Here is a 27,831-nt window from a genome sequence, read left to right as displayed (position 1 = left end):
GGCAGGCCCAGGCTGATATGAACCCGCCAGCTCAGGTGTATGCGGCTGGTGCCTTAGCTGCTTGAGCCACAGGCGTTAAGCCCGAAGAATATGGTCTTAAAGTCTGATTTCTTAAGCTTTTTTTTTTTTTTTTTTTGTAGAGACAGAGTCTCATATTATCGCCCTCAGTAGAGTACCATGGCATCACAGCTCGCAGGAACCTCCAACTCCTGGGGTTAGGCGATTCTCTTGCCTCAGCCTCCCGAGTAGCTGGGACTACAGGCACTGGCTACAACGCCCAGCTATTTTTTGTTGCATTTTGGCTGGGGCTGGGTTTGAACCCGCCACCCTCAGTATATGGGGCTTGCGCCCTATCCACTGAGCCACAGCATTGCCCTTCTTAAGCTTTTGTAATTCAAGAGCAGTGTTGAAAATAATAAAGTAATGAAATTTCTGACTTGCATTGTCAAGTACAAACCAGAGAGACCACTGGGATAGAATCTATGGGAGGAATTAAGTGATTTCAAGTCTTAGTGAAGAGAATAGTGTGTTGAATAGAAATTGAGGAGGACAAGGAATTTTCAGATCAGGGGGTTTAATGAGTCATCATTGTGTTTGTTGAAGAGCTTAAGGCAGTGGTTCTCAACCTTCCTAATGCTGCGACCCTTTAATACAGTTCCTCATGTTGTAGTGACCCCCAACCTTAAAATTATTTTTGTTGCTACTTCATAACTGTAATTTTGCTGCTGTTATGAATCATAATGTAAATATCTGATATGCAGGATGTATTTTCATTGGTCACAACCCACAGGTTGAGAACTGCTGGCTTAAGTAGAGTAGTAGGAAAAAGGATGGAGAAAAAAATGGACCATGTGTTCTTAGGAAAAGAGATGAGTTCTGGCTGTTTTTAACATACAGGCCGTGAACCCTCAGGGGAGCTATAGATGAAGTTTAGGAAGTTTTTGAGTGCTCTAAAATTATATATAACATGTTAAATTATATCTAATTTTTGGTGAGAAAGTATCTGAAGCTTTAATCAAACTCTTATTAGCTAACAGAAAAAGCCATTCACTCTTTTTTTTAAAGCCATTTACTCTTAAAAATGAATGATAAAGACTCCAAATGATTAAAAATGGTCTTGCAGTGGGTGAATATAGTCATTGTGACATTTTCAAAATAAGCTATGTTTCAATCACAGAAAAGTAAAGGATGAGAAAAATGTATAGAATGGGTGAGTTTGGGCCAGGTGCGGTGGCTCACGACTATAATCCTAGCTTAGCACTCTGGTAGGCTGAGGCAGTGGATTGCTTGAGTTTACGAGTTCAAGACCAGCTTGAGTAAAAGTGAGACCCCTGTCTCTACTAAAAATAGAAAAACTGAGGTAAGAGGATCGCTTGAGCCCAAGAGTTGGAGGTTGCTGTGAGCTATGATGCCACAGCACTCTACCCAGGGTGACAGCTGGAGACTATGTCCCCCCCCAAAAAAAAAGGGAGGGGAGAGTTTTGCCATAGTACAGGTTTCCTTTTTCTTTTTTATTTTTTTTTGTAGAGACAGAGTTTCACTTTATTGCCCTCGGTAGAGTGCTGTGGCATCACAGCTCACAGCAACCTCCAACTCCTGGGCTTAAGCGATTCTCCTGCCTCAGCCTCCCGAGTAGCTGGGACTACAGGCGCCCGCCACAACGCCCGGCTATTTTTTGATTGCAGTTTAGCCGGGGCCGGGTTTGAACCCGCCACCCTCGGTATATGGGGCCGGCGCCCTACTCGCTGAGCCACAGGCGCTGCCCTTTTTTTTTTTTTTTTTTGAGACAGAGTCTCAGTATGTTGCCCTCAGTAGAGTGATGTGCTGTCAACTCTTGGGCTTAAGTGATTCTCTTGCCTCAGCCTCCCAAGTAGCTGGGACTAAAGGCACCTGCCACAATGCCTAGCTATTTTTTGTTGTTGTTGAGGTTGTCATCATTATTGTTTAGCTGGCCTGGGCCGGGTTCAAACCCTCCAGCCTTGGTGTATGTGGCCGGCGACGAGCCCATCATACAGGTTTTCTTTCCTTTCCTTTTTTTTTTTTTTTGAGACAGAGTCTGGCTTTTTTGTCTAGGGTAGAGTGTAGTGAGTGGTTTAGTCATAGTTCACTGTAGCCTGCAACTCCTGGGCTCAAGCGATCCTTCTGCCTCAGTCTCCCAAGTAGGTGGAACTATAGGCATGTGTTACCAGGCCCAGTTAACTTTTCTATTTTTGTGAGGAACAGAGTCTCACTCTTGTCCTGGTTGGTCTCAAACTCCTGATCTCAAGGAGTCCTGCTGCCTCAGCCTCTCAAAGTGCTCGTATTATAGGCATGAACCACTGCATCTAGCCCATCATAAAGTTTTGGGTCTTGGCTTGCCATTATTAACTGTGTAACCTTGGGCATAACCTCCTTAAACCTCAGTTTCCTCTGCTATAAAATGGGAATTAATAAGTTTCTACTGTAAACTGTGGTTATGAAGATTTAATGAAACCATGTAGGTTGAGCATGTAGTAGAGTGCTTAGCACATGGTGGATAATGAGTAACCCTCTGCTCCCACAAGATTTTTATCTTATACATTTATTTTAATGACCCTAATGTATACAGTCATTGGTATATACAGGGATTGGTTCCTGCATATATGAAAAGTCAGCCCTCCTTATATGTGAGTTTTGGATTTCCTGAATATTGTATTTTTAGTTTGCATTTGGTTGAAAAAAAAAAATCCATGTGTAAGTGGACCCATGCAGTGCAAACCTATATTGTTCAAGGGTCAACTGTATTTCACTTTAAAGGTCTTCAGCAAGTCCATCTTGAGAGAACTACTTAGTGATGCTAACACTCAAGAAGACTATATCTTATTAAGTGATTAGTTTAGAGGCTCTTTCCCATGCAGATTTGCAAGCCAAGTGTGTAAAAATCACACATAGCACTTGTTGCCTGGCAGCACGTGTCCCTAAGTGGTGGTACATGGCCTGCATTGTAATTGTATCAGTGCTAGGACCAGCTGGCTGGCCATGTTCTGCCACATGGGCTAGGGACTCCATTCCTCAACAAAACAGCAGCCGGCACTAGGGTTAACTAACAGAAAATGACAAACCAGGCAAGGATGAGGGAGGCGCCAGCATAGCAGCAGGATATCCTTTGATTTGCTTCTGTTATTTGCATGTCTTTCTTGTGATGTCTGTGAAATGTTCAGAATGACAAAGTTTTTAAAAGACCTGCTGACTCCGCCTGGAAAATGTGAAAAACCTCCCGTTTAGAGACCTATTATGTCCAGCTAGCCTGCATTTTCTATATCTTTCTCTTCATTTTTTATTAATGCAAACATTTGCATGAAGACAGAACCTTTGTTTCTTAAAGAGTTCATCTGCTCCTGCTGCTTACTGGCCCTGCCATACAAGAGCACAACAGAACCTTTGTTATGCTTTCAGCAAAGCTGTTTATGAACGGTGGCTTACTGAGGACTGCTTCCTGTGCTGTGTGCTTCCATTTTGTCTAAAAAGAAAAAAAGAAAATAGTTCTTAAGAGTGAAAAGAATTTGGACTTTCTTTTATACAAGTTCTGGATGTTGAAATGACAAGAAGCCCCCAAATTTGTGAGGAACTGGTAATTGCATCGCACGTATTTCTTTACTTTACCTTGAACATAATAAGGCTCTTAGCAACAATAGAAGGAACAAGTGCTTTCTCATTGGAATAGAGAGAAGGAACAGTAAAAAAGCAATAGAAAGAGTGGTTGAGAGCAGGACAAAAGTGGCTTCCTGTAAGAACCCTAATATTGTAACAGACTGTGTTTTTGTATTTAGTGTTTCCCACCTGGGAGGCATAGTCTTGAAATAGTTGAATTGAATAAATAGAACCACAGTTTATAAATAGTGGATGCAGTTTATGTATTCATTCAGTAAATATTTGAATGACTACTATGTAGAAAACACTGATGGTCCTGAGTGTTAATAGGGATAAAAGATAAAAGAGTCATGGTAGCTATATGTCGTTAAGGAGCAGGACTTACAAAAAAGATAACACAAGCAAAATAGAAATAACTTCATATGAAGGTAGAAAGTGCCCTTGGAAATATTGAAAATAGGTGTTTAGGGAATTCAGGAAAGGGAAAGATTATTTCTGGCTAGGAGAAAATCAGGGAAAGTTTCACAAAGAAGGTGGCATTTGAGTTGGGCCTGGCAAGGAAGGTAGTAGGGTTGGACACTGCAACATTCCTAAAAGTGATTAGTCAAAAATTACATTGGTTTAGTAAAATATATCCAAAGTATATTTTTATAGCTTACTTTCATGTGTTTTACAGCATTAATTTAGATGATATGTTAAATGTTGATATGTATTTTCTATATAAACTAAATTTAAGCTTCCCCATTTATTCTTTTCCAATCATTCATCCCCTATGTTTTTTTTTTGAAACAGAGTCTCACTTTCTTGCCCCTGGTAAAGTACCCTGGTGTCACAGCTCACACAACCTCAAATTCTTGGACTCAAGCTATTCTCTTGGCTCAGCCTCCCAAGTAGCTGGGACTACAGGCACCCTCCACAATGCCTGGCTATTTTTTTTTTTTTTTTTTTTGTAGAGACAGAGTCTCACTTTATGGCCCTCGGTAGAGTGCCGTGGCCACACACAGCTCACAGCAACCTCCAACTCCTGGGCTTAAGCGATTCTCTAGCCTCAGCCTCCCGAGTAGCTGGACTACAGGCGCCCGCCACAATGCCCAGCTATTTTTTGGTTGCAGTTTGGCCGGGGTCGGGTTTGAACCCGCCACCCTTGGTATATGGGGCCGGTGCCTTACCGACTGAGCCACAGGCGCCGCCCCTGGCTATTTTTTGTTGCGGTTGTCATTGCTGTTTAGCTGGCCTGGGCTGGGTTTGAACCTGCCAGCCTGGGTGTATGTGGCCGGCACCTACCCACTGAGCTATAGGCGCTGCCAACACCTGGCTGTTTTTTCTAAAAAATAGAGAGGGGGTCTCATTCTTGTTCAGGATGGTCTTGAACTTGTGATCTCAAGTGATCCACCCGCCTCAGCTTCCCAGAGTGCTGGGATTACAGGTGTCAGCCATGGTGTTCGTCCATCCTCTTAAGATTTTGTATATTTGGCCTCTGGATATCTCTAGATTATCTACAATAGCATCCTTTACTTTCATAACAAAAATAGAAACTCAAGGCCCAGCACAGTGGCTTACACCTTGTAATCCTAGCACTCTGGGAGGCCAAGGCAGGTGGATTGCGTGAGTTCACAGGTTTGAGACCAGCCTGAGCAAGAACGAGACCCCATCTCTAAACATAGCCAGGTGTTGTAGCTGGTGCCTATAGTCCCAGTTACTTGGGAGGCTGAGGCAAGAGAATCGCTTCAGCCCAAGAGTTTTAGGTTGCTGTGAGCTGTGAGCTATGACATCAGCACTCTACAGAGGGCGACCAAGTGAGACTCTGTCTCAAAATAAAAAAGGAAAAAATTAGAAACTCAAAGGGATTATTGAGCATTATTACAGCCATATCCCATAAGCAGTTCTTAGTGGAGACTTGATACATAAAGACTCTCATTTAAAAAAAAATCCCCATTCTTGTTGTATAGGTCACATCAGCCAGAACAGATCTGAGGATTGGTAATCCTAAGCCCATGAGTTTTCAGCTACTGTAAATTAGAATTCTTCTGTATTGGCAGCACCCTTAGTTCAGCAGGTAGGGTGCCAGCCACATACACCAAGGCTGGTGGGTTTGAACCTGGTCCGGGCCAGATAGTGCAACTGCAACCAAAAAATAGGCGGGCTTTGTGACAGGCACCTGTGGTCTCGGCTACTTGGGAGGCTGAGGCAAGAGAATAACTTGAATCCAAGAGTTTGAGTTTACTGTGAGCTGTGACACCAGGGTACTTTACCAGGGGCAAGAAAGTGAGACTTGGGCGGCGCCTGTGGCTCAGTCGGTAAAGCGCCGGCCCCATATACCGAGGGTGGTGGGTTCAAGCCTGGCCCGGACAAACTGCAACCAAAAAAATAGCCGGGCATTGTGGCAGGCACCTGTAGTCCCAGCTACTTGGGAGGCTGAGGCAAGAGGTTGCTGTGAGCTGTGTGAGGCCACGGCACTCTACCGAGGGCCATAAAGTGAGACTCTGTCTCTACAAAAAAAAAAAAAAAAAAAAAGAAAGTGAGACTCTGTTTTTTTAAAAAAAAAGAGAATCGCTTAAGCCCAGGAGTTTGAGGTTGCTGTGAGCTGTGGCGCCACAGCACTCTACCCAGGGTGACAGATTGAGACGCTGCCTCTTTAAAAAAAAAAAAAAAGAATTCTGTATCTTTTTGTCATTAGAAAAAAAATGAGATCCTGTAATTGTTATCTCAGTTGTGAATAGCACTTAATTTTTATGAAATGTTTTTAATAAGTAAATAAGTTACTGCATTAGTATTTTATTGCATTAATGTCACTACTATGTCTATTCATTGAATATTACCAATTTAATAATAATATTTAAATTTAACAATAATCTGTAAATACATGGTTTGTCCCCAAAGGCTACAACTCTTTCTTTCTGTTTTTTTTTTTTTTTAAAGAGCTCTCCCCTAGCTGGGTGTTGTGGCAGATAATAAGTTACTGCATTAGTATTTTATTGCATTAATGTCACTACTCTGTATATTCATTGAATATTACCAATTTAATAATAATATTTAAATTTGACAATAATCTGTAAATATATGGTTTGTCCCCAAAGGCTACAACTCTTTCTTTCTGTTTTTTTTTTTTTTTTTAAAAGAGCTCTCCCCTAGCTGGGTGTTGTGGCGGGCACCTGTAGTCCCAGCTACTGGGGAGGCTGAAGCAAGAGAATCGCTTAAGCCCAAGAGTTTGAGGATGCTGTGAGCTGTGATGCCATGACATTCTACTGAGGGCGACACAGTAAGACTCCATCTCAAAAAACTAAACTAAAATAAAATAAAATGAAAATAAAGAAGTCTCCCTGTGTTGCCCAGGCTGCTGGTCTCAAACTCTTGGGCTCAACAGATCCTCCTATCTCAGCCTCCCAAACATCTGGGACTACAGGTTATAGGTGTGTGTCACCCTGCCTGGCTAAAAGACTCCAACTTTTAATGACTTTATAGTATAATTAATTTCTGCACTGTAACTTTCTACTTTCCTATTTTACATGACATTATGAGTGACACATAATTTACTCCATGTTTTTAATTTACAGAATTTTTTCAACTTGTGATGTTTTCTGCAAAGTAGTTTTATGACTGTTTATGGAGTTAATTTGATAACTATATGTCACTGCTCTATGAGTAACTATTTTCACAAAGTTATTGTTGTGACAGTTAATGCTTGGGTTCTTCTTGTGTCCCTTAAATTGTAACTATGGGAAACTTAAGTGCTACTTCAGATTTCTCTGTTGCTTAGGAGGTGCATTTTGTTATGTTCAGCTAGCAGAGTGCTTTAAGTTTCAACCTTTATGAAAGTGTCCTAAAAAAAATAAAAATTCTGTAGTCTGGCATTTGAAATTGCAGGACTCCAGCCTCTTAATTCTGTATTATGAGGTTTAGACTGGAAATTCTGAGGCAATAGGATTTTAGCACTTACTTTTTTTTTTTTTTTTTTTGCTAGCCTGTGTTCGTAAGCACTTACTCTTAACCCACATCCCCAAAATATTAAAACAAAAAAAATCCATCAGTTTTGGGAAGGAAAAAGAAAGACAGGAGGATTAATAGTTACCAGAGACTGATTGAATGTCAAGCACTCAGCTTTGCACAGCTATTAACTGGTACAATACTTCTTTTGGTTGAGAAGTAGACTTTAAGTTTTCATTCTCTATTTTACATAAAAATCTTTAGTCGCCTCTTAAGTAAATTACATGTAATGCTTTGTTTGCTTCTGGCATCTTTTAAAGTTTGACTAGCTGTGTATAGCAGCACTTTGGTGTTCTTTTTATGTTTGTTTTTTGAGACGGAATCTCACTTAGTCACCCTTAGTAGAGTGCTCTAGCATCACAGCTCACAGTGACCTCAAACTCTTGGGCTTAAACGATTCTCTTGCCTCAGCCTTCCAAGTAGCTGGGACTACAGGCGTCCATCACAACACCTGGCTATTTTTTGGTTGTAGTTGTCGTTGTTTGGGAGGCCTGGGCTGGGTTCGAAGCTGCCAGCTGTGGTGTATGTGGCTGGTGCCCTAGCCGCTGAGCTACAGGTGCTAGGAACTCAGGAATTCCAGACCAGCCAGAGCAAGAGTAAGACAGTTTTCCATGACTTAGCAATTATGAATAGGGCTGCAATAAAAATTCTGGTACAAATATCTTTGTTATGATGTGGTTTTTGGTCTTCTGGGTATATGCCCAGCAGAGGAATTACAGGATTGAATGGCAGATCTATTTTTAGATCTCTTAAGTGTTCTCCATATATCTTTCCAAAAGGTATGTATTAGTTTGCATTCCAAGTGCCCATCGATCCACGAATGGATTAACAAATTGTGGTATATGTACACTATGGAATACTATGCAGCCTTGAAGAAAGATGGAGACTTTACCTCTTTCATGTTTACATGGATGGAGCTGGAACATATTCTTCTCAGTAAAGTGTCTCAAGAATGGAAGAAAAAATATCCAATGTATTCACCCCTACTATGAAACTAACTTAGGACCTTCACATGAAAGCTATAACCAAGTTACAACCGAAGAACAGGGAAAGGGGGAAAGCGTGGGGAGGGAGGGGGGAAGTGGGTAGAGGGAGAGGGATTGAAAGGATCACACCTGTGGTGCATCTTACATGGGTACATGTGAGGCTTGGCAAATGTGGAATGTAAATGTCTTGGCAAAGTAACTAAGAAAATGCCAGGAGGGCTATGTCAACTAATGAGATGAAAATGTGTCAAATATTCTATGAACCAAGTGTATGGTGCCCCATGATCATATTGATGTACACAGCTATGGTTTAATTAAAAAAAAAAAACAAGGGCGGCGCCTGTGGCTCAGTGAGTAGGGCGCCAGCCCCATATGCCGAGGGTGGCGGGTTCAAACCCAGCCCCGGCCAAACTGCAACCAAAAAAAAAAATAGCCGGGCGTTGTGGCGGGCGCCTGTAGTCCCAGCTGCTCGGGAGGCTGAGGCAGGAGAATCGCGTAAACCCAAGAGTTAAGAGGTTGCTGTGAGCCGTGTGACGCCACGGCACTCTACCCGAGGGCGGTACAGTGAGACTCTGTCTCTACAAAAAAAAAAAAAAACAAAACTCAACAACAACAAAAAAAAAGTGAGACAGTTTTGTCTGTTTTATGATTAATTAAGATCTTACCTTAATTTGCATATTTGTTCTCAGAAAATTCCATTTGATACATGTCATACTGCCTAGTTCTTTAAGGGTGACAATTTCATGCAGTGCAGACCAAAAGCCTGGGTTCAAAGCCTGTCTTTGCTGCTTACCAGCCCTTTAACCTTAGGTAAATTATATTACATTTCTGAGTCTTCCTTCTTTTCATTTATAAAATGGAGATAAAATAAAAGTACCTAATTCATAGGGTTGTTGTGAGAATTAAATGAATTAATACTCACAAAATGCTTAGAATGGTATCTTGCACATAAAGTTTAGTAAATGCTGGCTGTTTTATAATTATATTTATATTTTTAATTAGCATTAAGTAAGCCTTGTATTTTTCAAGACCGATTAAAGGAGGGAGGCTCCCTGCATTTATATCAAGGATGTTTCTCAGGATCTTGATTTACAAGGTGTGATTCATTTACAGTTTTTTTCCTGGGGGCCCAAAGTTAAACTTGACATCGCTATTTTATATTCAGAGCTGGTTACTGTTTAAGAAGGCCTGATTTTTGGTTAATACTTTTACTTAATACTTCTCTACTATAAGTTCTAAATGTATTTTTGCACTAAACTTAACTATATTAATCATGAAATCATGATTTTGGTAAGGGACACAAGTAGCTTAAACTAAACATCACACCAAAAGAAAATATAGGATAATAGGCTTATATGTATGGAGTAGAGAAGGCCATTTTTTTTTTTTGGTGAGAGTCTTACTCTGTTGCCTTGGGTAAAGTGCCATGGTGTTATCATTGTTCACAGCAACCTCAAACTACTGGGTTCAAGTGATCCTCTTTCCTCAGCCTCCTGAGTAGCGGGGGACTATAGACACGTGCTACCACACCCTGCTAATTTTTCTATTTTTAGTAGAGATGGGGTCTCACTCTAGCTATGGCTGGTCTGGTACTCCTGAGCTCAAGCAATTCATTGGCTTTGGCTTCTCAATGAGCCAAGACACCATCTGAGAAGGGCTTTTTGAACAAGATGAAACACACAAATAGGGCGGTGCCTGTCGGTCAAAGGAGTAGGGTGCCAGCCCTATATGCTGAAACTGCAAAAAAAAGAAAACATACAAAAAGTTCACAGATAAATACTTTTGACTATATCAACATTTAAAACTTCTACACGATGAAAGATACCACAGATACAGTGGCTCTTGCCTGTAATCCTAGCAGTCTGGGAGGCCATGCTGTATGGATTATTTCAGTTCAGGAGTTCGAGATCAGCCTGAGCAAGAGTGAGACTTCATCTCTACTAAAAATAGAAAAAATAGCCCAGCGTTGTGGTGAGCACCTGAAGTTCCAGCTACTCAGGAGCCTGAGGCAAGAGGATCACTTGAGCCCAAGAGTTTGAGGTTGCTGTGAGCTATGAGGGCACTCTACTCAGGGTGACCGAGTAAGATTCTGTCTCCAAAAAAAAAAAGAAAGAAAGCTACCACATACAAATGAAAAAAAAAAGCCTTAAGGTGGATGTATATATTTGTGACATATATAGAATTGGAAAATCTACAAATCAAGAAGAATAAAAAAGATAACCAGAGAGGAAAATTGGCAAAGGATACGAGTAGGTTATTCACAGAAGAAGAAATATAAACATGAAAATGTACTTAACTTCGGGTGGCGCCTGTGGCTCAAAGGAGTAGGGCACCAGACCCATATGCCAGAGGTGGTGGGTTCAAACCCAGCCCTGGCTAGAAACTGAAAAAAAAAAAAAAAGAAAATGTACTTAACTTCATTTATAATTAAAAAAAAAACAAAACTGGTTTGGCACCTGTAGCATAAGCAGCTAGGGAGCCAGCCACATATACCAGAGCTGGCAGGTTCAAATCTAGCCAAGGCCTCCCAAACAAAATGACAACTACAACAACAACAAAAAAAAATGGCCGGGCGTAGTGGCAGGCGCCTGTAATCCCAGTTACTTGGGAGGCTGAGGCAAGATTCGGCAGGGGTCCTCAAACTGCTGCCCGCGGGCCATATGAGGTGGTGTGATTGTATATGTTTCCATTTTGTTTTTTTACTTCAAAATAAGATATGTGCAGTGTGCATAGGAATTTGTTCATAGTTTTTTTTTTTTTTAAACTATAGTCCGGCCCTCCAATGGTCTGAGGGACAGTGAACTGGCCCCCTGTTTAAAAAGTTTGAGGACCCCGGATCGCTTAAGCCCAAGGGTTGGAGGTTGCTGTGACGCCATGGCACTCTACCCAGGGCAACAGTTTGAAACTCTGTCTCAAAGAAAACAAAAACAAAAACAAAACCTAATAAGGCTGAGCAAGGTGGCTTACTCCTGTAATCCTAGCACTCTGGGGGACAGCACCTGTGGCTCAGTGAGTAGGGTACCAGCCTCGTATACCGAGGGTGGTAGGTTCGAACCTGGCCGCAGCCAAACAGCAACAACAACAAAAAAATAGCCGGGTGTTGTGGCAGGCGCCTGTAGTCCCAGCTACTCAGGAGGCTGAGGCAAGAGAATCGCCTAAGCCCAAGAGCACTTTGGGAGGCCCAGGTGGGCAGATTGCCTGAGCTCACAGGTTTGAGACCTGCCTGAGCCAGAGTGAGACCCCTCTCTAAAAGTAGCCCGGTGTTGTGGTGAGCGCCTATAGTCTTAGCTACTTGGAGGTGGAGACAAAAGAATTGCATGAACCCAAGAGTTTGAGGTTGCTGGTGAGACGGTCTCAAAAATAAATAAATACATAAATAAAATAAATATAAAAAAAAAAAACCCCCCCAAAATTAAAAAACAAAAGAAGCTATTTTATAATTATTAAATTGGCAAAATTACAAAGTCTTACTTAGACCAAGGATAGTGAAAAACACATATTCACATGTCTGGTAAGGTTGTGAATTGGAATAACCACTTTGTAAAGCAAATGTATATATCTAGTAAATATGAATATATGTGCATGCTATGAAATGTCAATTACATTTTGAGACATCCATCTTAGAAAAATTCCTGCACATATCCACAGGGAAACATGTACAAAGATGTTCAAAACAACCTAGCTCTTTGTAGCAAAAACATGGAAACAACCTAAATACTTATCCATAGGGGAGCATTTACCATTGGCAAATATCAAAAGGGTAAGTTGGTTCCATATTATTTTATAAAAGATCTGTGGGCTCTGCGCCTATAGTTCAGCGTCTAGGGCACCAGCCACATACACCAGAGCTGGCGCGTTTGAATCCAGCCTGGGCCTTCCAAACAGCAATGACAACTACAACCAAAAGATACCAGGCGTTGTGGCAGGCACCTATAGTCCCAGCTACTTGGGAGGCTGAGGCAAGAGAATCGTTTAAGCCCAAGAATTAGAGGTTACTCTGAGCTGTGACACCACGACACTCTATTGAGGGCAACATACTGAGATTCTGTCTCAAAAAAAAAAGGGCGGCGCCTGTGGCTCAGCTGGTAGGGCGCGAGCCCCATACGGCGAAGGTAGCGGGTTCAAACCTGGCCCCGGCCAAACTGCAATAATGAAAAAAAAAAAAAAAAGGATCTCTGGATATTGTTGAGTAAAATGAACAAGACACAGAAAAGTATATGTTATTTACTTAAAATAAGATCACAAACTATATGTCTCTGTCTCTCTCTCTCTCTCTCTCTCTATATATATATATATATTTTTTTTTTTTGCAGTTTTTGGTCAGGGCTGGGTTTGAAGTTGCCACCTCTGGTTTATGGGGCCAGTGCCCTACTCCTTTGAGCCACAGGTGCTGCCCTATATGTTTATATTTTTGAAAATATAAACCCCAAACTGATAACAGTGGTTTATCTATAGGCGCTGAGATTGGTCCTTAGCTTTTTCTGTATTGTTAGAACCTTTAAAAATAATTACATGTAAATAGCCGGGCGTTGTGGCAGGTGCCTGTAGTCCCAGCTACTTGGGAGGCTGAGGCAGGAGAATCGCTTAAGCCCAGGAGTTAGTTGGAGGTTGCTGTGAGCTGTGTGATGCCACAGCACTCTACCGAGGGCCATAAAGTGAGACTCTGTCTCTACAAAAAAAAAAATAATAATAATAATTACATGTGGGCGGCTCCTGTGGCTCAGTGAGTAAGGCGCCATCCCCATATGCCGAGGGTGGTGGGTTCAAACCCAGCCCCGGCCAAACTGCAACAACAAAAAAATAGCCGGGCTTTGTGGCGGGCGCCTGTAGTCCCAGCTGCTGGGAAGGCTGAGGCAAGAGAATCGCTTAAGCCCAAGAGCTGGAGGTTGCAGTGAGCCATGTGACGCCACGGCACTCTACCGAGGGCAGTAAAGTGAGACTCTGTCTCTACAAAAAAAAAATAATAATAATTACATGTGTTGGGTTGGTTTCCTGGGGAGTGGGCTCAGCATACTCCACCTCCCCTCAGCCAAGCCTAGAGTAGAGAGGCCAGGCATCCTTTCTGTGGGAGAGGCATTCAAGTAAGGGGCCTCGCCTGGGCTATCCAAACCTCACATTGAAAAAATAATAATAATAACTACTTGTGTAATTAGAAATAAATGTTTTTAAAAATTTAAAGATCATGCCAATACTTTGTCTAATTTATTGATTTAATCTTCTTTTTGAGTAGTAACAGTGAATAGCCCACAGTTTCTGTGTAATACAGTGTAGTTCAGACACATTTTAGATTTTTGGATTTTTCTTGTGTTGCCTTCAGTTTTGGTTTTGAGAGGTAGTGGGGGTGTAATGGAAGGGCATGTCTTTGGAATGACATCTAAGTTTAAATTCTAGCTCAGCCATTTACTTGGACGTGGAACATGTTCTTTAACCTATCTGAGTTTCAGAAAAAGTCCGTTACCTTCATTGGGTTGTAGAAGAATTACATGTGGTTGTTTTCTTCATTTCCCTATCCCCTTTGGTTAAGGGAAATTGGTCTAGTGTGGTTTAAGATCAAAGATGGTCTTGTATGGGTGTTAAATATTTCACCAAACACACTACATCCTCGGACCAGGACATACCAGTAAAGATGGAGGATGTAAATAATTAATTTTAAAGGTCTATTAACTTTTTATAAGCTATTATCTATTTGTACTTCACAAGATCAAATACTAGATTGTTAGTGATTTATAAATGAAATTGAACTTGAAACTTCTAAACAGTTTATACGACACGTTGTTGGTTAACAGGCTTACTTTTCTTAATAAACATTTATTTGTACCATTAGAATCTTAAGAGACCTTAAAGAATAAAGTATGTCTCATAGGATTCTGGCAAGGGAAAGGAAAAGTCAGGTTTGCAGTTGAGTATATGTATATACTCTGCTTCTTACTTATACTGCCACTGTCCTGTGTATATATATAAATGACATATAATAATTCATGAGTATTTTTCCAGTGAGACCTATTTATTCTAGTACTGGGACTCTGTATTAAATAATAATTAAAAATAAGGATGGTTTAACTAATTTTTTTTTTTTTTTTTGTAGAGACAGAGTCTCACTGTATTGCCCTCGGGTAGAGTGCCGTGGTGTCACACGGCTCACAGCAACCTTTAACTCTTGGGCTTACCCGATTCTCTTGCCTCAGCCTCCTGAGCAGCTGGGACTACAGGCGCCTGCCACAACGCCCTGCTATTTTTTTGTTGTAGTGTGGCCAGGGCTGGGTTTGAACCCGCCACCCTCAGCATATGGGACCGGCGCCCTACTCACTGAGCCACAAGCGCCGCCCTGGTCTAACTAATTTTGAGATGGAAATTCAATTCCCCTCAAGCAAAAATTTCCAAATAGGACCCCTTATCGTTTAATTGTGAAATAAACAGCTAACACTTTGGTGGTATTTATGCTTGGGATAGAGTAAAAAGAAATAGTTTTGGACTTTCCCATATAAATTAGGGCCTCTTGAGTAATTAACAGTAAATGAATGCATCCCACAAGCTTAAAGGCTATAGCTGAAATGGGTATATGATTATGTATATTATTTTAGGGTAGGGTTTAATATAGGTCAAGAATCCTTTAAGATAATCTGTAAACATTTTTGGTTAGATGAACAGATCTTTAAAATGACTAGAGGGCTAATATTTATTGAGCACTTTTCTATGTGCCAGGCTAACTTTATAACATAGATTATTTCATTTAATCCTTCTTGTAGGCTTCATTGGTCAGTACTGTTATTGTCACAATTTTACAGAAAAGGGCAGAGAGATTAGGTAACTTACGTAAAGACATACAGTAAGTGCCAGAACTAGAAGTCAAATCCAAGTCAGCCTGGATCAAAACCCCACATTCTTAACCACTACAGTAAATTGCTGTTCTCTTTTACTCTATGGAATCAGTATGTAGCATAGTCATATTAATCATTAACAGGTTACCTTTTGTATATATTGAGTGATTTCTAAAGAAGTAGCTTAGCCTTGGTGTGGTAGTGCATGCCTATAGTCCCAGCTACTGGAGAGGCCTGAAGCAAGAGGATCACTTGAGTCCTGCAATAAGCTGTGATTCCACCACTGCACTCCAGCCAGGTGACAGAGTGCGACCCTGTTTAAACAAACAAACAAATGTTTATTATCATGCATATAATCCTTAATATCATACCCATTTTATAGCAAGAGTGATGGTGGTATATAGATCAGCATGGGGTGAATCAACAGAACAAAGACGTTTCTGATCTACACTTACTTTCACTTGCTAGTTTTATGTAAGAATCATATAGTGTTTACTTACATTTTCCCATAGATTCTTCAGCACAGCATGATGAAGTTATATGAGTGCTTATCTCAGACAATGATGCTATCTAAACAAGACGTGGACGATTGGGCATTATTGTGGATTTTAGGACAATAGAGCCTTATTGGTGCATGACAGAAAACTTAATCCTCATCTTGTTGAGGAAGTCACGGCAAACCTAAGAGGAAAAGCCAGTCAGTTTTAAATGCTTTTCCTTTTCGAAGAGGGCAGCTAAGATGCCCAGATATCTTTGCCCTCCAGGGATGCAGGTGTGCTGTTTTCTTTAATCATTCACATAAATTATAGCTTATTCCTTTGCATTTAAAAAATAATATAAAACAACACTTGCCGTGTTTTGTTGCCAGGTGAGAGCTTTGAACTTCTGTCTCATTGAAGTTTGGTAAACTGTAAGGATTTTCCAGGGTTGGGTGGTATACTTAACCACAGAGGGAACAGTGGACTGATAAAAGCTGCAGGTGAAGGAAACCACTTGGGGGAGGGGAGCTGCAATTAAGAGAGCTTGCACTTGGCTGTTGGTTAGTGTGAAATTCTTAGCAGGGAGGAACTTTTCCCTACTTCTTAGCTCCTTCCATTCTCTAACAAATAAAAAGAATGTCAGGGCTGTCTATTTCCACTTTGTGAGCTAGCAATGGGTGGGTTGGTTCTTGTTAGAAACTTTGAAATCTGGGGACAAGTTCTAACTTCACACAGATGCTGACTAGTATGAAGGTGGAGACAGGACAGACACACACATTTACATAGAAACAAATGGAACACATCTTTCGGGTGATTTTACTATCACCATACATTTCTGCCTTTGCGTTCTTTGTAAAATACAGGTAATTTTTACTTTCATAACATTATAAAGTGTTAATGTTGAGTTAATGTGTTAAGAGCATTTTGGCATCAGACAAACCTTAGTTCAAATCTTGGCTTTTCTTCTTCATAGCTGTGTAATCTTGAACAAGTTACCTAATTTTTTATAAGCTTTAGTTCTCTCATTTATAAAAGAGGAGTATAAGAATAACTATCATAGGATTGTTGTGAGGACTGAATGAAATAACTCATGATGTAAAACCATTAGCCAGTACTATATCTGGTACATATTGTTATTTAGTAAGTTGCACAAAGTCTCATAAATGGCAGTTGTTATTATTTATAATATTAAACTAAATATTTGATTGACAGATAAATGTTTAATATATATGGTCCTATGTTTTTCTTTTCTTTTTTATATTTTTAGTGCAAAGTATATTTTCCATAAAATTCCCTCTTTTTTCCCTAGGATCACAAAAGTACTTTGATTCTAACTGCTCTGAAAACATTTCTCCCATAAAGGGCTTTCACATTAACTTTTAGTTCCCGGAGCTAAGGAGGAGGAGAAGCAGTAGGATTTGCTTCTAAGTACAGCTCTTTCATTTCTCCCATCAAAAAGGAAAAAAAAAAAAATCCTGTACTAGCCTTAGGTAGAGCTAAATCATAAAAGACCATACAGCTTAAGGAAGGACTCTTTTTATAAGATGAGGATAAACTGGTAGAAGAAAGGAAGGAGAATAGAGAGGTGAAAGTACAGCTTATTTAAATGTTAGTCTGCTCACTTTTTCCTCTCAATATATGCTTAACAAAAATGATTGTATTTTGAAAACTGTTAATGCTAGAACGTGGCCTATATTATTTCATAGCTTTACTCAATTTTGGCCATTTCTTAAAAGAACAGTTTTCCAGTTGGATGAACGGTTGAGTTGATGAAGTACTAATCTGGTTTTCACATCTTTTTTCAGGGGGTGGGAGGGTGAAGGTTTGTAGTGGTTGGTAGATGTTTGCTTTGGGAAATATTTATTTAGGTAGAACAAGACACCGAATGTAAATATGTCATTCATCTGGACATTAGGCTGGTATGAACAGTGGTGAAACTGTAGATCACATGGTCACTATTGTCAGATGAAGACTTTCTTGAATTCAGATCAGTAGATAAACTTATTTGTTTTATGAGCTTCACTTAATGAGCAGGACTTCAGGAATAGTTTTTTGAAGGACTCATTTTTTTTTTTTTTTTTGTAGAGAGAGTCTCACTGTACCACCCTCGGGTAGAGTGCCGTGGCGTCACACGGCTCACAGCAACCTCTAACTCTTGGGCTTACGCGATTCTCTTGCCTCAGCCTCCAGAGCAGCTGGGACTACAGGCGCACGCCACAATGCCCGGCTATTTTTCTGTTGCAGTTTGGCTGAGGCTGGGTCTGAACCCGCCACCCTCGGCATATGGGGCCAGCGCCCTACTCACTGAGCCATAGGCGCCACCCTTGAAGGACTCATTTTTATAAATTTTAGGTAATTCCTCTGTATTTTCCAGAGTAATCAAAACTGTGAGAGAAGTGAATGTCTACCTTGGCAGCAACTTTGTGAAACTGCATTTTGGCAGGATAGTCATTGCTTTTGGATTTTTGTTCTCCCTGCCCCAGAAAAAAAGTATTTTTTTCTGAATTTTTGGATGGTACTTGGAATATTGAATTGGAACCTTCTAGGTAAAGTGTGTCAAAATACTAATGTCAGAAGCTGGGCCTAGTGGCTTACTCCTGTAATCCCAGCACTCTGGGATGCCGAGGCAGGTGGATTGCCAGAATTTAGGAGTTTGAGACCAACCTGAGCAAGAGCAAGACTCTGTCCCTAAAAATAGCCAGGGGCAGTACCTGTGGCTCAAGGAGTAGGGCACTGGTCCCATATACCAGAGGTGGCGGATTCAAACCTAGCCCTAGACAAAAACTGCAAATAAAATAAAATAAAATAAAATAAAACCACACAAATACTGGAGAAAACATTGGTGGTGTGTAATTTAGAAAAAGATTTACTAAAAAAATAAAAAATACTCTTTTCACAAGATAGCGCTGAAAGCGAAGAAGGAAGTTCCTGCCCCTCCCAAAGCCGAAGCCAAAGCAAAGGCATTGAAGGCCAAGAAGGCAGTGCTAAAAGGCATCCACAGCCACAAAAAAAAGAAAATCCGTACATCACACACCTTCCAGTGGCCAAAGACTCTGAGACTCCGGAGGCAGCCCAAATATCCTCGGAAGAGCGCCCCCAGGAGAAACAAGCTTGACCACTATGCTATCATCAAGTTTCCCCTGACCACTGAGTATGCCATGAAGAAGATAGAAGACAACAACACACTTGTGTTCATTGTGGATGTCAAAGCTAACAAGCACCAGATCAAACAGGCTGTGAAGAAGCTTTATGATATTGATGTGGCCAAGCTCAACACCCTGATCAGGCCTGATGGTGAGAAGAAGGCATGTGTTCGACTGGCTCCTGATTACGATGCTTTGGATGTTGCCAACAAAATTGGGATCATTTAAACCAGGTCCGGCTGGCCAATTCTAAATATATAACTTTTCACCATAAAAAAAAGAAAGAAAGAAAGAAACAAAAAATAAAAATAGCCAGGTGTTGTGGCGGGTGCCGATAGTCCAGCTACTTTTGAGGTGGAGGCAAGAGGATCACTATCACTTGAGCCCAGGAGTTTGAGGTTGCTGTGAACTGTGACACCATAGCAACTCAACTGAGGGTGACAAAATAAGGGTCTGTTTTAAAAAAAAAAATACTAATGTTGTACCTAAAGACAAAATTCAGGAGAAGAAGCATTTATTGAGTACCTGCTATATAAGAAGGTTTGTGGGGGCAGGACACAAACAAATTCAATCAGTGTACCCTGATTCTTTGTACCCTCAATGAATCCCCAACAATAAAAAAAAAAAAGAAGGCTTGGCTATGTTGTTTATTGCAATAAATTCCCAATAACCCATTTAAATAGGCTTTTAAGAAAATGTATTATCAAGTATATACTATGTGCCAGGCACTGTGGTGTTTTACCTGATTACTATATTTGATTCTTATAACTCCATAATGTACATACTATTATTAATCATATTTTACAGTGAGGAAATAGGCGTGGAGAATAGTTTGCTAATTGTCACACAACTAGGAAGTGGTAAGACTGAGAATGGAGCTCAAGTCTCGTTAAGTCCAAACCCCAAGTTCTTTTGTCTTTTTTTTTTTTTTGAGACAAAGTCTTACTTTGTCACCCTGGGTAGAGTGCCGTGGCATCATAGCTTGCAGCAACCTGAAACTCTTCGGGCTCAAGCAATTCTCTCTTGCCTTAGCCTCCCAAGTAGCAGGGACTATAGGTACCCACCACAACGCCTGGCTGTTTTTAGAAATGGGGTCTCTCTCTTGCTCAGGCTGGTCTTGAACCTGTGAGCTCAGGACAATACCTGCCTCAGCCTTCCAGAGTGCTAGGATTGCAGGTATGAGCCACCGCACTGGCCCAAACCCCAAGTTCTTAACCAGTGATTCTCAAACTTCTGAGTACCTAAGAAGCACCAAGGTTACTTATTAAAAATCACTGGGCTCCAGTTAAAAATTTAAGGTCACTAAATCTGGGATAGTGCCAGACTGTAAATCTGTATTTTATCAGGGGGTCCTGGGTAAGTCAGGGAGTTGATTGACCATACTATGAGAAACATAGTTAAACTATATTGCTTTCTACTCTTTTTTTTTTTTTTTTTTTTTTTTTTTGTAGAGACAGAGTCTCACTTTATGGCCCTCGGTAGAGTGCCGTGGCCTCACACAGCTCACAGCAACCTCCAACTCCTGGGCTTCAGCGATTCTCCTGCCTCAGCCTCCCGAGCAGCTGGGACTACAGGCGCCCACCACAACGCCCAGCTATTTTTTGGTTTGCAGTTCAGCCGGGGCCGGGTTTGAACCCGCCACCCTCGGTATATGGGGCCGGCGCCTCACCGACTGAGCCACAGGCGCCGCCCGCTTTCTACTCTTGATAAAGAAAATGGGTGTAGATGAGTGACTATCCAATTCGAAGCTACCAAAAACAGAGCTGTAATTCAAACCCAGATCTGACACTCATACTTTTTATAACAAACTTATGATTATTTTACACATTTCTAGGTTACATCAAATGCAGAAACATGATGTCTAACAAGTGGAGCCACAGAGATTTCATGGACTTGTTATTTATGAAGGTTAATAACTTATCAGTGCTGAAATTTTCATGGTTCTTAAGCTTTTCTAGTGCCTTTTTTTTGAGATTAAATAATTGAGGTTTCTTTACAATGAGATCATTCATGCTTCAGGCATGTAATTGCCAACCGTCTAGTCTAGGGTAAATTTCTGAGACATGCAGAAGTGAAAGAGGATGGAAGGAGATGGAAAATAAAGAACTTTAATATAGAACTACTAAATAGTGCTAAAGCTCTTCAGCCCACTCTTGTCACTGAGATGAAGAATGAAGGGTTGATGCCAGGCCTGCCAGCCAGTCAGATGGCCATAGGTTGTATTCTGCATCATCTCCCACTCTACCTTTTGAGGCTGTAGCTCAGTTAGGGCCAGCAAGTTTGCTTTGCTTATTCTAGTCCACTTGGTAGGGCAAAGCCAACATCTTAATTGATTTACATGGCCTCCTAATGGGATTGGGAGAACTTTTTTAATATCTCTCTGATTTTCTCTTTCTCTCTTGCTCTTTCTTTGCAGCTCAGCGACATGTGCTCACATACATGGAGGATGCAGTATGCCAGCTGCTAGAGAACAAGGAGGATATTAGTCAATATGGCATTGCCAGGTTCTTCACTGAATAGTAAGTACATGACTGCTTTGCTATAATAATAAGGGTAACCCAGAGGAGGCACTTGGAAGCAGACAGGGTCCATGAAGAATAGAGTGGGACAGTGCTGATTATGTAGTGACAGTAAATGCTTATTTTTGCTAGGTTGGTTGAGGACTGCCCAGATATGTTTTGGAGTGTGCCTTTGGTACAGCTAGTTTTTTCTAGTGGTATGTTTCATGACTGGGCATGATTATAATAGCTTAACTACTTGTTTGATCTATCAGATCTGTTTCTTTAGGTTCTTCTTAAAAAATTTAACTTTCTAGGCTGGGTGTGGTAGCTCATGCCTGTAATCATAGCACTCTGGGAAGCCGAGGCAGGTGGATTGCCTGAGCTCACAGTTTTGAGACCAGCCTGTGCAAGAGCGAGACCCCGTCTTTAAAGATAGCCAGGTGTTGTGGCTGGAACCTGTAGTCACAGGTACTTGGGAGGCTGAGACAAGAGGATTACTTAAGCTCAAGAGTTTGAGGTTGCTGTGAACTATGACTGCACGGCAAAATGAGAGTCTTTTCTCAAAAAAATAAAAAATTTAACTTTCTCTTTTATTCAGAGTATTCATTCTGATTTCCTTTAGTTGGTATTCATTTATCCTGTGTTTTTAGTGCCTGGTTTTTGTGACAGAATCGTTTGGGATGATGTTCCACTGTAGTTTTTCTCTAGGATGTGGTGTCAGTCACTTTATGATTTAAGAGTATTTCTAGTGGGAGGATGTCTTGCATTTTTGAAGGGTCATGCTTCTTTGCAAAGTATTCTTACCTTTTTTAATATAACAGAACTGTTTTAAGGCATTGCCAACCTGAAGTGAGATAATCACTTTAAAATACCTTAATCTGGGGCGGCGCCTGTGGCTCAAGGGATAGGGCGCTGGTCCCATATGCCAGAGGTGGTAGGTTCAAACCCAGCCCCAGCCAAAAAAAAAAAACTTAATCTGGTTTGGCGCCCGTAGCTCAGTGGTTAGGGCACCAGCCACGTACACCAAGCTGGAGGGTTTGATGGCCTGGGCCTGCTAAAAACGACAATGACTACTACAACAACAACAACAAAAAATAGCCCCGTGTTGTGGTGGCTGCCTGTAGTCCCAGCTACTTGGGAGGCTGAGGCAAGAAAATCGCTTAAGCCCAAGAGTCTGAGGTTGCTGTGAGCTGTGACATTACGGCACTCTATCAAGGGTGACAAAGTGAGACTCTTGTCTCAAAAAAAAATAAATAAGTAGTGGAAAAGCTGGGAGCTCCAGCACTCTCGTCACGGCGCTCGTGGTGGTGTTGCGCGTCCTGGGGACCTTGTGAGAAGATGGCTGACTGAAGCCAGCTTTCCACAGAGGCTCCCGTCCAGAAGGAGAGTTAAAGGACAGAAATTTAGCAAGTAACCTGGTGGATTGGAGCTGCACCAAGAAAGAAGGTCGAAGAACGCACATCAACCCCACTGAGAGCAGAGGCTTAGGCGGAGCAAGATGGCAGCCAAGTAACAGCTTCCTTGCATCTGGGCACCGTGAGTCTGGGGAGATAGGACTCCAGGCATCTCTGGCTGGTGGGATCTGCCTATCATCACCCCTGAGAGGATACAGGGAGTCAGCGAGAGACTTCTGGACCCCAAGAGGAGGACTAAAACAGTGGAAAACCGGCAAGTGGTCGCGTGTGTTCAATCCATCTAAACCCGCCCGCAACTTCCACAGGCACGAGAACTTAAAGAGCAAGAGGAAGTGAAAGGAAAATTAGGGCAAGGAAACAGATAAAAGAAATCACCCATGAGGAAGAATCAGCAGAAAACTCCAGGCAACATGAAGAACCAGTCCAGAACAACCCCGCCAAGGGACCATGAGGTAGCTACTGCAGAGGATTCCACCTATACAGAAATGTTAGGAATGACAGAAAGGGAATTTAGAATACACATGTTGAAAACAATGAAAGAAATGATGGAAACAATGAAGGAAACTGCTAATAAAGTGGAAAATAACCAAAAGGAAATCCAAAAACAGAATCAAATAAGAGATGAACGATATGAAGAATATAAAAAGGATATAGCAGAGCTGAAGGAAATGAAACAGTCAATCAGGGAACTTAAAGATGCAATGGAAAGTATCAGCAACAGGTTAGACCATGCAGAAGAAAGAATTTCAGAGGTAGAAGACAAAGTTTTTGAGATAACTCAGATAGTAAAAGAGGCAGAAAAGAAGAGAGAGAAAGCAGAACGTTCACTGTCAGAATTATGGGACTTTATGAAGCGTTCCAACATACGAGTTATAGGAATTCCAGAAGGGGAAGAAGAATGCCCCAGAGGAATGGAAGCCATACTAGAGAATATTATAAAAGAAAATTTCCCAAATATCACCAAAGATTTTGACACACTGCTTTCAGAGGGCTATCGGACCCCAGGTCGCCTCAACTCTAACCGAGCTTCTCCAAGACACATTGTGATGAACCTGTCCAAAGTCAAGACAAAAGAAAAGATTCTGCAAGCTGCCAGGAGTAAGCGCCAGTTGACCTACAGGGGCAAATCCATCAGAGTGACCGCAGACTTCTCTAATGAAACTTTCCAAGCAAGAAGACAATGGTCATCTACCTTTAATCTACTTAAACAGAACAATTTTCAGCCCAGAATTCTGTACTCTGCTAAGCTAAGCTTCAAAATTGATGGAGAAATCAAATCATTTACGGATATACAAACATTGAGGAAATTCGCCACAACAAGACCAGCTCTACAGGAAATACTTCAACCTGTTCTGCACACTGACCACCACAATGGATCAGCAGCAAAGTAAGAACTCAGAAATTAAAGGACAGAACCTAACCTCCACACTGATGCAAAAGATAAAACTAAGCAATGGACTCTCACCAAATAAGACAAATAGAATACTACCACACTTATCAGTTATCTCAATAAATGTTAATGGCTTGAATTCCCCACTGAAGAGACATAGATTGGTTGACTGGATTAAAAAACACAAGCCATCCATTTGCTGTCTGCAAGAAACACACCTGGCTTCAAAAGACAAATTAAAGCTCTGAGTCAAGGGTTGGAAGACAATTTTTCAGGCAAATGGAATTCAGAAGAAAAGAGGAGTTGCAATCTTATTTTCAGATACGTGTGGATTTAAAGCAACTAAAGTCAAAAAAGACAAAGATGGTCACTTTATATTGGTCAAGGGAAAAATACAACAAGAAGACATTTCAATTCTAAATATTTATGCACCCAATTTAAATGCTCCCAGATTCTTGAAACAGACCTTACTCAGTCTGAGCAATATGATATCTGATAATACCATAATAACAGGGGACCTTAACACTCCTCTTACAGAGCTGGACAGATCCTCTAAACAGAAATTAAACAAGGATATAAGAGACTTAAATGAGACCCTAGAACAACTGTGCTTGATAGACGCATATAGAACACTCCATCCCAAAGATAAAGAATATACATTCTTCTCATCACCCCATGGAACATTCTCCAAAATTGATCATATCCTGGGACACAAAACAAATATCAACAGAATCAAAAGAATTGAAATTTTATCTTGTCTCTTCTCAGACCATAAGGCACTAAAGGTGGAACTCAACTCTAACAAAAATGCTCGACCCCACCCAAAGGCATGGAAACTAAACAATCTTCTGTTGAATAACAGATGGGTGAAGGAAGAAATAAAACAGGAAATCATTAACTTCCTTAAGCATAACAACAGTGAAGACACAAGCTACCAAAACCTGTAGGATACTGCAAAAGCAGTTTTGAGAGGAAAATTCATCGCTTTAGATGCCTACATTCGAAAAACAGAAAGAGAGCACATCAACAATCTCACAAGAGATCTTATGGAATTGGAAAAAGAAGAACAATCTAAGCCTAAACTCAATAGAAGAAAAGAAATATCCAAAATCAAATCAGAGATCAATGAAATTGAAAACAAAAGAATCATTCAGAAAATTAATGAAACAAGGAGTTGGTTTTTTGGAAAAATAAATAAAATAGATAAACCATTGGTCAGACTAACGAGGAATAGAAAAGTAAAATTTCTAGTAACCTCAATCAGAAATGATAAAGGGGAAATAACAACTGATCCCACAGAGATACAAGAGATCATCTCTGAATACTACCAGAAACTCTATGCCCAGAAATTTGACAATGTGAAAGAAATGGATCAATATTTGGAATCACACCCTCTCCCTAGACTCAGCCAGGAAGAAATAGAGCTCCTGAACAGACCAATTTCAAGCACTGAGATCAAAGAAACAATAAAAAAGCTTCCAACCAAAAAATGCCCTGGTCCAGATGACTTCACTCCAGAATTCTATCAAACCTTCAAGGAAGAGCTTATTCCTGTACTGCAGAAATTATTCCAAAAAATTGAGGAAGAAGGAATCTTCCCCAACACATTCTATGAAGCAAACATCACCCTGATACCAAAACCAGGAAAAGACCCAAACAAAAAGGAGAATTTCAGACCAATCTTACTCATGAACATAGACGCAAAAATTCTCAACAAAATCCTAGCCAATAGATTACAGCTTATCATCAAAAAAGTCATTCATCATGATCAAGTAGGCTTCATCCCAGGGATGCAAGGCTGGTTTAACATACGCAAGTCTTATCAACGTTATCCACCATATTAACAGAGGCAAAAATAAAGATCACATGATCCTCTCAATAGATGCAGAAAAAGCATTTGATAAAATCCAGCATCCTTTTCTAATTAGAACACTGAAGAGTATAGGCATAGGTGGCACATTTCTAAAACTGATTGAAGCTATCTATGACAAACCCACAGCCAATATTTTACTGAATGGAGTAAAACTGAAAGCTTTTCCTCTTAGAACTGGAACCAGACAAGGTTGTCCTCTGTCACCTTTACTATTCAACGTAGTGCTGGAAGTTCTAGCCAATACAATTAGGCAAGACAAGGAAATAAAGGGAATCCAAATGGGAGCAGAGGAGGTCAAACTCTCCCTCTTTGCTGATGACATGATCTTATACTTAGAGAACCCCAAAGACTCAACCACAAGACTCCTAGAAGTTATCAAAAAATACAGTAATGTTTCAGGATATAAAATCAATGTCCACAAGTCAGTAGCCTTTGTGTACACCAATAACAGTCAAGATGAGAAGCTAATTAAGGACACAACTCCCTTCACCATAGTCTCAAAGAAAATGAAATACCTAGGAATATAGCTAACCAAGGAGGTGAAGGACCTCTATAAAGAAAACTATGAAATCCTCAGAAAGGAAATAGCAGAGGATATTAACAAATGGAAGAACATACCATGCTCATGGATGGGAAGAATCAACATTGTTAAAATGTCTATACTTCCCAAAGCAATCTACCTATTCAATGCCATTCCTATCAAAATACCAACATCGTACTTTCAAGATTTGGAAAAAATGATTCTACGTTTTGTATGGAACCGGAAAAAACCCCGTATAGCTAAGGCAGTTCTCTGTAACAAAAATAAAGCTGGGGGCATCAGCATACCAGATTTTAGTCTGTACTACAAAGCCATAGTGCTCAAGACAGCATGGTACTGGCACAAAAACAGAGACATAGACACTTGGAATCGAATTGAAAACCAAGAAATGAAACTAACATTTTACAACCACCTAATCTTTGATAAACCAAACAAGAACATACCTTGGGGGAAAGACTCCCTATTCAATAAATGGTGTTGGGAGAACTGGATGTCTACATGTAAAAGACTGAAACTGGACCCACACCTTTCCCCACTCACAAAAATCGATTCAAGATGGATAAAGGACTTAAACTTAAGGCATGAAACAATAAAAATCCTCCAAGAAAGCATAGGAAAAACACTGGAAGATATTGGCCTGGGGAAAGACTTCATGAAGAAGACTGCCATGGCAATTGCAACAACAACAAAAATAAACAAATGGGACTTCATTAAACTGAAAAGCTTCTGTACAGCTAAGGAGACAATAACCAAAGCAAAGAGACAACCTACACAATGGGAAAGGATATTTGCATATTTTCAGTCAGACAAAAGCTTGATAACCAGGATCTATAGAGAACTCAAATTAATCCACATGAAAAAAGCCAACAATCCCTTATATCAATGGGCAAGAGACATGAATAGAACTTTCTCTAAAGATGACAGACGAATGGCTAACAAACACATGAAAAAATGTTCATCATCTCTATATATTAGAGAAATGCAAATCAAAACAACCCTGAGATATCATCTAACCCCAGTGAGAATGGCCCACATCACAAAATCTCAAAACTGCAGATGCTGGCGTGGATGTGGAGAGAAGGGAACACTTTT

General features: G+C 40.7%; 2 protein-coding genes and 1 non-coding gene across 6 annotated transcripts in view; all 3 read left to right on the top strand.

Moving 5' to 3' along the window:
- Positions 1-19,299, top strand: part of LOC128565232 (60S ribosomal protein L23a-like) — a 31,239-nt gene extending 11,940 nt beyond the window's left edge. The window contains exon 2 of the mRNA XM_053561596.1: positions 18,777-19,299. Coding sequence (XP_053417571.1) covers positions 18,777-19,247 — 471 coding nt within the window. The 3' untranslated portion in view covers positions 19,248-19,299. The remainder of the gene's footprint in view (positions 1-18,776) is intronic.
- CSTPP1 (centriolar satellite-associated tubulin polyglutamylase complex regulator 1) overlaps positions 1-27,831 on the top strand; it is a 226,131-nt gene that overhangs the window by 24,562 nt on the left and 173,738 nt on the right. For all 4 annotated transcript variants that reach the window (XR_008374140.1, XM_053560372.1, XM_053560370.1 and 1 more), the window contains exon 2: positions 21,436-21,538. Coding sequence is in view for 3 of the 4 variants with exons in the window: in XM_053560372.1 (XP_053416347.1) it covers positions 21,436-21,538 (103 nt within the window). In the remaining variant the exon portion in view is untranslated. The remainder of the gene's footprint in view (positions 1-21,435; positions 21,539-27,831) is intronic.
- Positions 13,560-13,698, top strand: LOC128566246 (small Cajal body-specific RNA 21). Its single transcript, XR_008374529.1, has one exon. It is a non-coding gene; the product is annotated as a small Cajal body-specific RNA 21 (non-coding RNA).

The sequence above is a fragment of the Nycticebus coucang genome, chromosome 14 (assembly GCF_027406575.1).
Source record: "Nycticebus coucang isolate mNycCou1 chromosome 14, mNycCou1.pri, whole genome shotgun sequence".
NCBI classification, from domain to species: Eukaryota; Metazoa; Chordata; class Mammalia; order Primates; family Lorisidae; genus Nycticebus; species Nycticebus coucang.
Note: the sequence above shows the minus strand (reverse complement) of the source record. Positions and strands in the feature narration are given on the sequence as shown.